Source organism: Embiotoca jacksoni, unplaced genomic scaffold (genome assembly GCF_022577435.1).
Source record: "Embiotoca jacksoni isolate LCO1_2020_lvr unplaced genomic scaffold, fEmbJac1.0.p SCAF_90, whole genome shotgun sequence".
In the NCBI taxonomy this organism is placed as follows: domain Eukaryota; kingdom Metazoa; phylum Chordata; class Actinopteri; family Embiotocidae; genus Embiotoca; species Embiotoca jacksoni.
In genome coordinates, this window is record NW_027185448.1 from 888,212 (window position 1) to 899,845 (window position 11,634).

At 44.2% G+C, this 11,634-nt stretch overlaps 1 protein-coding gene across 1 annotated transcript; it reads left to right on the forward strand.

Moving 5' to 3' along the window:
• The first annotated feature begins 8,499 nt into the window (after positions 1-8,499).
• LOC138193615 (galactose-specific lectin nattectin-like) lies at positions 8,500-11,258 on the forward strand. Its single transcript, XM_069141751.1, has 7 exons — positions 8,500-8,587; positions 8,805-8,870; positions 9,344-9,356; positions 10,066-10,157; positions 10,341-10,475; positions 10,564-10,675; positions 11,047-11,258. Exons 2-7 carry the CDS (start codon positions 8,805-8,807, stop codon positions 11,109-11,111), a joined length of 483 nt encoding a protein of 160 aa, XP_068997852.1. The 5' UTR covers positions 8,500-8,587; the 3' UTR covers positions 11,112-11,258.
• The last annotated feature ends 376 nt before the right edge of the window (positions 11,259-11,634 follow it).

The window sequence follows — 11,634 nt, forward strand, 5'->3', positions numbered from 1 at the left end:
GAGGAGAGGGGAGAGGGGAGGAGGGAGGGGGAGGAGAGGAGGGGAGAGGAGGGAGGGGGAGGAGAGGGGAGAGGGGAGGAGGGAGGGGGAGGAGAGGAGGGAGGGGGAGGAGAGGAGGGGAGAGGAGGGAGGGGGGAGGAGAGGAGAGAAGGGAGGGGGGAGGAGAGGGGAGGAGGGAGGGGGAGGAGAGGAGGGGAGAGGAGAGGAGGGAGGGGGAGGAGAGGAGGGGAGAGGAGGGAGGGGGGAGGAGAGGAGAGGAGGGAGGGGGGAGGAGAGGGGAGGAGGGAGGGGGAGGAGGGAGGAGGAGAGAGGAGAGGAGGAGAGAGGAGAGGAGGGAGGAGGAGGGACGGGGGAGGAGGGAGGAGGAGAGAGGAGAGGAGGAGAGAGGAGAGGAGGGAGGAGGAGGGACGGGGGAGGAGGGAGGGAGGGGGAGAGGAGAGGAGGGGAGAGGAGGGAGGGGGGAGGAGAGGAGAGGAGGGGACAGGAGGGAGGGGGAGGAGAGGAGGGAGGGGACAGGAGGGAGGGGGGAGGAGAGGAGAGGAGGGGAGAGGAGGGAGGGGGAGGAGAGGAGGGAGGGGACAGGAGGGAGGGGGGGAGGAGAGGAGAGGAGGGAGGGGGGAGGAGAGGAAAGTAGGGGAGAGGAGAGGAGAGGAGAGGAGAGGAGAGGAGGAGGAGAGGAGAGGAGGGAGGGGGAGGAGAGGAGAGGAGGGAGGAGAGGAGAGGAGGGAGGGGGGGAGGAGAGGAGGGGGGAGGCGGGAGGTATTTGTTTAAGTTGACCAGGAGAAAGGTTCCAGGTGAGATTGATGGAAAGCGCCTCCTCACCTGGAAGTCCTGGAAGGAAACCCTCCACTGGTTGGCCGGGTCCTTGGAGGAGCGCGGGGACGAGCAGCGGCCAACGGAAGTTGGTGACGGACTCGCAGCGGAACGAGTACTCGGCCGGCGCGTAGACGCTCCGGCTGCCGTTGAACGTCGCTTTGGTGCCGTTGTACTCCAACTCCACCGCGTCCAGCGTGAACCAGCGGCGGGCCGACACCTGGTAGAGACGCTGACTCATCGCAAAGCTGCACACACAGAGTGGGGTGACGCTACGGGGGGGTGTGTGTGTGTGGGGGGGGGGGTGTGTGTGTGGGGGGTGTGTGTGTGTGTGTGTGTGTGTGTGTGTGTGTGTGTGTGTGTGAGTGTGTGTGTGTGTGAGAGAGTGTGAGTGTGTGAGAGAGTGTGAGTGTGTGTGTGTGTGTGTGTGTGTGTGTGTGTGTGTGTGTGTGTGTGTGAGAGAGAGTGTGTGTGTGTGAGTGTGTGTGTGTGTGTGCACCATTCGGTGCTCGGGCCCTGATATATAAATACACAAACTATACACCAAAAACTTGGGATGAAAAAAAAAGTGTCAGCTGCTTCGACATACATTATTTCAGGCTGTAAATAACGTCACGTCAGCGCACTTAAAATGTTTCTTTATGTTTAATAAAGACTTTCACATTTATCGTCTCATTATTTGTGAAAATTCTTTTTTTAACGAGAAGTTGAATGGAAGTCTATGGAGGCTTTGTTTTTGGAGGTGACCTCTAGTGGCACTCGGTGGTATTGCTACGTCCACTTTATATATACGGTACCCTGAACTCCTCCACAGTTTTCCAACATGTTTGTCTTTATTTGCACTTCCACGGTGTCGTGATGTCCGGCAGCAGTTATGTTGGGCTTTTCTGTCCGTGTGTGCATACAGCTTAGCCCTGCGTGTTCTTTAATGAGGCAGTAGGAGAGATTCAACTGGTCTCAACGATGTTTATTTATCGAAGCAACAGAGTATCAGGTTACAAGCTTGGAGATCAGACAAAGTGTTCCTGACCGCAACAAAATGTGTCAGTTCGTGAAGTCCGACTGACTATCTGGCCTTTGCTCCTGTATTTTATAGTACATCATGCATGTAGCTCCTTGTGCTGTGTTGGCGTTCGCTGATTGGTTCTTCCTTGGGGAGTAGTTATCTGATGACACCTGCAGATCATCTTTTGAGGAGAAGTTGTTTTGCAAAGGTGACGTGACTCTCTGCATGAGACGATGTGCTGACCTTCTGACCTGAGAACACAGTGTACCTTGCATGCATGCAGAGACCTTTATGAAAAATATAATGCTAACAATGTTTTATGCTAAAATAATGCTAAGATATAAGTAGATTAATCATATAAGCAAGAGCAATAATCCACAATTCCCCCTTTTGGTCTCTTATTAGAGACCAACACACAGAAAAGGTAAGGGCAGGAAACAATCACATCAACTCCAACTCCTCCTCCTCATCATCTTCCATGGATGGTCTGCCGCCGTCCAGGAGGAGGGGCCTCTGATAGGGCGGAGGTTTGTCGGCTCGTCCTTCGATGGTGGAGCTAATGAGGCGGACACACAAAGAGCGAATACATTGAACACAACAGCATCCACACGTCACTAAAATAGCTATGAATACAATAATAATATGAATCAGGATATATCCCGTAACAACCCAAACATACAGCAGAGCAGCTACACAATATAACATTTACAACCTTGTCCCCATCCGCTGCTATTCAAAAAGCGCAAATTTTCTCTGTTTGTTCCCAGTTGATTTATCGTAGTTAATAATAAGCAGTAGCGCTGTCCTTCCGGGGGTCACTGTATGTATTCTGTCCTTGTATCGGCAGCAAAAGTGTTTCCCGACAAGACCTTGTGACCCTCTTTGTTATCAGTGACACCACATTTTCCGCATTATTTAAGCTATCAGACTTAAAATGATTGAGTGATACACCAGTTATTTTGATATGTCAATAGGCACTTATTCAGGGCTCAGTTCCAACGTACTTCCTTATCGTACGTTGGTTGGCCGGTGTATAATATCATGTGCCGATGTTCAATCTTTACCCAAAAATGCCAGAAAGTTCTGGAGAAAATGGTGTTCTTCAAACGACACGTGCCTTCGTCAAAAAATTGAGTTATTTTGAATGGGCCTACTGTGAACGAATAGGAACTACTAAACCGGGGGTCTCTGACAAAGGAAATCAGAGTTGTATTTGTGAGTGGGGAATGTGGATCCCTAAACCACCAGTGGTATCCCACCAGGTTACCCAGGAGAGTGATGGAATTGTCTTGTGATTTATGTCTCGTATGATACTTAAGTGGTAGATGATCCGTGGCTCATCTTCTGGGTCTGCCTCGTCTTCGTCCGTGTGCCACAGTTGGAGCATCCGCTTCTCTTGTCGGTGACTTGGCACGTCACTTGTGGGGGAGGGGCGCTGTTTTCACCCCCTCCCTGATCTCCTGCAGCTTGCGTCCAGGTTCCTCCGCGGCTGCACACTGGGACCAGTGGTACCAGTTCGCTCCTTTGCCGTCCAGCCGGACTGCGTGCGTCGTCCGCTCCTTCACCCGATACGGTCCCGTCCACCGAGGTTCAGACCACTTTCGTTTCAGGACCTTCAGGAGGACCCACTCGGCCGTGTGCGGCGTTCCTGGCTCCCCTAGCCCTTTTGTCTCGGCTACCTGTGTAGAGAAACTTCACACCAAAGCTGTTAGTTGATCATAGTATGGCTTATATTTCATCCAGGAACTTGTTTCGATCGTCACCGGGTTTCCTGCGCCTGGACCCGGAAACTGCTGTCCAGTCCACAGCTCAAAAGCGGTGAACCCTGTGGTAGAATTCACAGAGCTGTGCACTGCCATCAATGCTACTGGTGGAGCCTCCACCCAGGACAGCTTGGTTTGAGCACATCCTTTACTGATTTTACTTTTCAGTGTCTGATTCATTCTTTCTACCCTCCCCTGTGACTGAGGGTGGTAGACGGCACCAAATGCATGTTTTAGACCCAAATGTCTCTCCACTTCTTGGAGATCTTTGTTTTTGAAATGGGAGCCGTTATCTGACCGGACACGACGAGGAAACCCATGTACGGGTATGTAGTGATTTATCAAGACTTTGATCACTGTTTTTGCATCCTCTTTTTTAGCAGGTATTGCCTCCGGCCAGCCAGTGTATGCATCCACGGCTACCAGGAGGTACCTGTGTCCTCCCACTCTGTCAATCATGTCGGTGTAATCAATGATAATTTCCTGCCCCGGTAGCGGTGGCAGGGGAAACTGTCCTTGGTGAGGCTTAATGGTCGCCTTTACATTGTATACCATACACACACTACATTCTCCCACGTGGTTTTCTATCATAGCTGGTAGAAATAGATGCCACCAATGGGTCAGATGTCTCTGCATCTGTTTCTGTCCACAGTGAGTGAGACCATGTGCTTCCTGTAATGTCCTCTGTACCAGGCCTGGTGGCAGAACTAGTCTACCATCCGGGGCTCTCCACAATCCATCCTGTTCTGTGGCTCCTCTGTCCTGCCATACACTGGTGTCCCATGGAGAGGCCTTGGCCTGTTCTTTCCTTATCATGTCTACATCACACAGTGGCAGCATGTCCTGTACTGTCCGGTCCGTTTGCAACATTATGTAGGCAGTACCATATCCCGCCGCCCTCTTTGCAGCCTGGTCTGCTTGATCATTGCTCATTGCAATCCAGGTGTCTGTTTTGTCGTGTCCTTTACACTTCATGATAGCCACAGCTTTTGGCTTCATCAGTGCTTCTACCAGTCTTTTCATGTCTTTTTCGTGTCTGCTGGGTGTCTTGTCTGCAGTCAGGAATCCTGCTCTGATCCATTGTTACAGCTCTACGTGAATAGCACCCACCACATATGCTGAAGCTGTGTAAATATTTACAATTTTTCCTTCAGCCCCTTCCAGCACTTTAATCATAGCTTGTAATTCTGCAATCTGCGCTGATTCCTTTCCCTCCACTGGTTCTGCCACCACTTCCTCAAATCCTTCCTGTGTTCTCCTGACTACCGCTAGAGCTGCTTTCAGTCCTTCCACTGGATGTCTGTAGCAACAGCCGTCGGTGAACAATGTTTCCTCAGCTTCCTGTAAGGGAGTACTCTGTAGATTCTCTCTCACCCTGACATCTTTCTGCACTCTTTCTTCACATACATGCGGCTCTCCTTCTCCCATGTTGTCTGCCATGTTAATGCCTTCATGTGTATATGTGATGTGTGGTGATGTCAGTGTTTTGTCCAGCCTGGTTTGTCTTAGTGATGACATGGTGAACTCTGTAGAATTCATCTATGCCACGACTGTGTGTGGTGAGTACTATCAGTTGATGTTGCATGACTATGTGTGCCGTTTCTTGTAAAATGTTCACCACTCCTGCTGCATGTCGTGTGCATGGTGGGTGTCTGTTCTCTGTAACATCTCGTGTCACACTTACGTACATCAACACCTTCCTGTCACCCCCCTTTTTCTGAAACAGCACATCATTCGCTGTCTGGGCTGTTTCAGAAACATCCAGATAGAATGGATCCGTGTAATCTGGTACCGACAGGTCAGTGGCATTGCTCAGGGCATTTTTGGGTGATATAAACGCCATTGCCGCCTGCGCGGTCCAGAATAAGGCGGCAGTGAGGTTCCTCCTAGTCTTTTGCTCATTGTGGTCCTAATGTTCTATTATTATTTATCTACTTATTCTAATCCACCCTTCTACTTCTGGTGTGACTACCGCTCTCCTATACTACACTGCCTTTGGGCCCCTTTAAACTTTAACTTTTACGTCTTAAATCTTAGTATTCTCTTATTTTCTTTGATTTATTAACTTCGGTCTATCTTTTCTATTAACTCATCTCTAACTAATCTCATGTTATTTTAAGTTGATTTATTTTACTTTATCTTATCCAATCAATCAACTCTTCTTCTGAGACAGGTTCTGTTTCAGAAGTTGAATTGCTTGTTCATCAGACTTCCTATTTGATTATTTAACTCATTTTTCTACATCACCGCCCCCTTTGATCCTCTGTAGTATTATGTTGTTAGCGTCTCCTATCAGTGATCACCTGACAGGTATGAAAGGAGTTCGAGTCGGTGGAGTCTGTCGAGGTCAGCCAACTGTTTCTGACACCCAGATTGTCCGTGCCTCCCGTACTTGTGCCACCGGATCCATCTCGGTGTTTTACTGCCTCTTGTCATGATTTCAGTGTCTTTTCTTTTTTGGTTTTTATTTTGATGCCTGTTGCTGGTGGTTGCTCCGAGGAGGACTGTTTGTCTCTGTCCTCACTCTCTCTGTCCACTTCTTGCGGTGCAGACATGGTGCTGGTCTGCTGTATTGCCTCCTTTGCTCTCAGGGTGTCTTGACTGTGTGCTGACTCAGAGTTTCATCTTCCTCTGCACTGGTAGAGTCCTCCTGCTTCCCTCTCTGGCTACCACCCAAACCCTCTCAATCTGTCCGTGATCTTTGCATCTTATAATATCTCTCGTTTTTTACTGTGGGTTTGTTTGATTTTCCCACCTTAGGGCTCTCACGGGGCTGCGATGCAGATTTTGCTGTCTCTAACCTAATTTTCTCCCTTAATCTCCCCATTGTTTTGTGTCCTTTTTACTTATCAGTAGCTTTGCGTCTGATGTCATCTAATTGGAGTTTTAAAAGCTGAGCTTGTGCCTGTAACAGCTCCTCCTCCTGTTCCTTTTTCCTCTGTTATCTCTATGCTATCACTTATCTTAGGTTATTCTTGTTTATTCATGTATTTTCTTCAATCATAAAGAATCGAATAGATTTATTTATGTTTATATATTTATTTATATTATTTATTTATTCTATTAAAAGAATAAAAAATCATGAAGTAAAATCATAACCCCATATTTGTCTGTTTCTCTTTTTTTTATTAATTGGCTTCCTTAACCATATTGCTTTTCTTTATCTTTTTTATTATTTTATTTTCAACTATCACTATTATTAATTGTTCCCATTCTTTTATTTATATATTATTACATCCTGGATTATTCTAGTCATTTGTCTGTCTCCGTTGTTCTGAGTTTTTGTTTGTTTTGCCACGATCTTTCAGCGTTAGTTTCACTCTGTTCTGATTTTATTTTTCGCTTCCTTCAATTTTTTTTAAATTTCTGACTGAGATTCTGCCTCTGTTTATGTTATCCTTCTTGGAGCAACGGCATCTGATAACTGCTCAACTTTGGACGTGAATGATCATGTTTTGTCATTTGTCTAGTCACGACACCCCTTCTCGTTGGTGTTGACCTGGGCTGGGACGGTGGTGGGTTTGCGTGTTGTATGGTCATAGTCAAGTCACCGTGTAGTTACCCTTTTTTTTTTTTTCAACAACTCTATCAATTTCTCCTTCATGTCTCTTACCGGTTTATCTGTGTCATTCTGGTTAGTCACATACTTTCCTGCTGAGACTACTTTCTGTACTTGCAACTCTAAGGGTCGCCATCGGTCCACCGGACCCCATCCACTATCATCTATTTCCCTATCAAATTCTCCGTCCATGACTCCAAATATATATATATATATATATATATATATATATATATTATTATTATTTTTTTATTTATTATTTATTATCATGCATTACATCATTTGTGTCGTCTCGACACTAGGACGCCTCGTCCTTCAATACAACAAATATTCATACATCATATTACTTGTGTCGTCTCGACACTAGGACGCCTCGTCCTTCAATACAGCCCGGCCTCCGGGTCTAGGGCGCCTCGCCCTTTTACAATTATTTTCCGTTGCTCTGTTGCTTTACTAGGAGTCTAGACACATGCCATGACAACAATATAATTTGACAATATCCAATTGCAGAGCTTTGTTTTAACAGGTGTCTGCTTACCTTCTTAGATGTGGGCCCACTGTTGTCAGGGTTGTTCAGGACTCCGCTGTCTTTCCACTTTCAACGCTTTCTTCTACTCCGTCCTCATCACGTCGGGGTCACCAGTTATGTTGGGCTTTTCTGTCCGTGTGTGCATACAGCTTAGCCCTGCGTGTTCTTTAATGAGGCAGTAGGAGAGATTCAACTGGTCTCAACGATGTTTATTTATCGAAGCAACAGAGTATCAGGTTACAAGCTTGGAGATCAGACAAAGTGTTCCTGACCGCAACAAAATGTGTCAGTTCGTGAAGTCCGACTGACTATCTGGCCTTTGCTCCTGTATTTTATAGTACATCATGCATGTAGCTCCTTGTGCTGTGTTGGCGTTCGCTGATTGGTTCTTCCTTGGGGAGTAGTTATCTGATGACACCTGCAGATCATCTTTTGAGGAGAAGTTGTTTTGCAAAGGTGACGTGACTCTCTGCATGAGACGATGTGTTGACCTTGAGGAATAGATATTTTGTAGAAGTGCTACTTTCGGTACGTGACTTTCTGCACGATACGATGTGCTGACCTTCTGACCTGAGAACACAGTGTACCTTGCATGCATGCAGAGACCTTTATGAAAAATATAATGCTAACAATGTTTTATGCTAAAATAATGCTAAGATATAAGTAGATTAATCATATAAGCAAGAGCAATAATCCACAGTTACCCCCTTTGTTTTGTTTAAGGAACATTTACTGAAGGTGGTGGTAACATGTGTGTAATTTAATATCTGCAACAACTAATCCTGGTCTTGTGATCTGCAGTTGATGTTATCAAATCATCGCAGCCAGAAAAGGTATTTAAAGACCGCGTTGGATTCTCCGAGACATCCTGCGACCAGCGACTGCGACTGCAACATCGAACTCATCATCACAACGAGGTAAAGTTTCTGATCTCTTCTATTAAATCTCTTCTTGATGGTAAATGTAGAAACAAGAAACAATCCTGAATCACAATTAGTAGCATGATGAAAAAAAAAAGCTTATTTCATCGTGTGCACTTTATGGAACAACAAGGTACCACATATCTTTAAACCTGATTAAGTGTTATTAAATGTTGGAGCATTGTGACTGAATGTTTCTGATTCGTCTTCACAGATGGCATCGAGCTTTGCTTTGATCGTTCTCCTCGGTTTGACCGCCGCTCTGTGGAGTGCAGCAGATGTAAGATGAACTTTTACTTTTGTTACATCAGCATGCAAGATATGGAAAAAGCAATAAAATATTACAGAATAAAAATAGAGGTAGTAAAGGTATAAATATGAAATGAAATTAAAAATGCACAGTATAAACAAATAAAATAAAATAAGATCAAACTTAAATGAAGTCGTGTTTGGATGATTCTGCATTTCTGTTTTTTCTTCTTTAATGAAAGTCAATCCAGAATATTTCATCATCAGTCACATGACAGTCTCATAGTTTCTGTTTACTATTTTGCGTTTTAAACAATAATCAGAAGCTGTTGAACCATCCAGATTTAGAAGGTGTAACTTTTGAGTTTTGTGTTTCACTCGTTTTGAATGTGATGAAATTCAACTGTTTCCAAGAAGCAAGTCTTCTTTTAAAAAACGATGTTTCCTACCAGTCAGTTTAAAAAAGGAAAACTGTGTTTCTAATCGTGTTCTTTACATCCGCAGGCGTTACCACCAGGTGAGTGTTTCTTACATTCATGTTTTCAAAGATCACATTTTTAAGATCTCCTTTTTTGTGCCATTCAGCTTTTGTTTGTTTGTCTTTCTGCGTTTTTATTATTTAAATAAATAAATATAAGTCAGGTTTAGACAGAAGTTCAGACTGTTGAGATCAGACTGAAATCTGATGGGAACTTTCTCAGAAACAGCTTCACCTTTAATCAAACCTCATTCAGTTTTCAGATACTTTCATTTGTTTGTTTGTTTGTTTGTTTGCCTGGTTTCCAAAATCCTCGTGTTAAACTGCTTAACTTTCCGCTGACAGCGAACTGTTTTCTTACCGTTTGTTGACCGGAAACTTTAATGACATCAACACTTCAAGCCCTGGTGTTTCAAAATAAAAGCATCTGTGGTTTTGCTTTTAAAATTGAATCTAAAAACAGTCCTTTAACTTTATTTCAACGGGACCTCATTCAACTAACTTGTTAGTTTAAACAAGGTTGACGGGCATTGTTGTTACAAATAGGACTTATTCCCGTGGTCGAGTGTTATAAACAAAAAGTGTAATAAATCCAAGTAAAAAAAGAAAATCTTAAAAACCTCAATTCAAACCGGCACCTGAGTATCGAGACAGAACCAAACTGGCGTATCGGTGAAGTCGTACCGTTTATCTAGAATGTCCTGATTATTGAAGACAACTGTTTTCAGTCCCACACCTTGTCCACTAGGGGGCCGTAACACCTGCCCTCCTGGCTGGACCTGGTTCGGACGTCGCTGTTACCTGTTCCAGAACCCAGAGAAGGATTGGGCCGATGCAGAGGTACATCAACATCTGTTTTAAACCCTCGTGAACATTTATATATAAGAAAACTGAATATTTAAAGTTGTTTTGTGAGATTCTTCTTCTATGAATATTCACACGTTTATCTTTTGTATTATTTTCATTGTATTCTCACACTTCTTTTCGTCATCTTCTCTTTGCACACCTCCTCTTCCTCCTCAGCGTTTCTGCAATTCACTCAATGGAAATCTGGCGTCCATCCACAGCAGAGAAGAGTACGTCTTCATCAGAGACCTCATCTTCAAAGCTGTGAACACACACAAACGGACTTGGGTTGGAGGACACGACAAAGTGAAGGTGAATGTTTCATCTACAAACAGTATTTTTTAATATTCACATGTTAAAGGTCTCAACTGTGGGAACATAAACTAACTCTTTACATCAGGAGGGCGTGTGGTTGTGGAGCGACGGCTCGGTGTTTACCTTCAACTCCTGGGGTCGGGGGGAGCCCAGCAACATCCAAGGAGGAGAGGGTTGTATGGAGGTCAACTTGGACGGTACGAAGTCGTTGTTGCCCTGTTTATTGTTTATTGTTGATTGTTGTACTTTTTTATTTTTTTTGTTTTTCAACCTCTATGATTTCGATGTTTTTTTTTAGATTGTTACGATCAAAAATGTTGGAATTTGAACAAGTAATATGGAATCAATTATTTTGATAACAAGCTTTTAATTCATCACTTCCTGTTTGTCCTCTTCTTCTGGTTTCCTCCGGTTCAGAGTTTTAATTGGTGATGAAAACAGGAGCAGAGCCTTTCTGGTTGTAAATGAGGAGTTATTGTTGTTAATAAAGTGAGATTTAGAATAATCATGAAAAACGTGAAACACCACCTCACTGCTTTCATCGTTTATCTTTAACCTCATTTTACAGGAAAGTATTTTAACGACGGCACCTGCAGCACAAAGAAATCCTTCCTTTGTGCCACCGACCATTAACGGTCCCCTTCGTGCCCCCCCCACAGCTGATTTCACTTCCACCAGCACATCAAGCCTCGATGACGTCACTGCTGGAAGATATATTGAAAATTCTGATTTCATTATCTCTTAAATCAATAAACGCATTTGTCTATCCTGCTCAGCAAATCTGTCTCGGCTGTTTTTATTATTTCATGTTTAATATATTTACAGTGGGTACGGAAAGTATTCAGACCCCTTTAAATTTTTCACTCTTTGTTTCATTGCAGCCATTTGCTAAAATGAAAAAAGTTCATTTTATTTCTCATTAATGTACACTCAGCACCCCATGTTGACAGAAAAAAACAGAAATGTAGAAATTTGTGCAAATTTATTAAAAAAGAAAAACTGAAATATCACATGGTCATAAGTATTCAGACCCTTTGCTGTGACACTCATATTTAACTCACATGCTGTCCATTTATACTGATCCTCCTTGAGATGGTTCTACTCCTTCATTGGAGTCCAGCTGTGTTTAATTAAACTGATTGGACTTGATTAGGAA

Coding starts and splice junctions, on each gene's coding strand:
- LOC138193615 (XM_069141751.1), top strand. CDS start 8,805: ATGGCATCGAGCTTTGCTTTGATCGTTCTCCTCGGTTTGACCGCCGCT. Junction 10,158..10,340: donor AGGATTGGGCCGATGCAGAG/GTACATCAACAT, acceptor CTTCCTCCTCAG/CGTTTCTGCAATTCACTCAA. Junction 10,676..11,046: donor TATGGAGGTCAACTTGGACG/GTACGAAGTCGT, acceptor CTCATTTTACAG/GAAAGTATTTTAACGACGGC.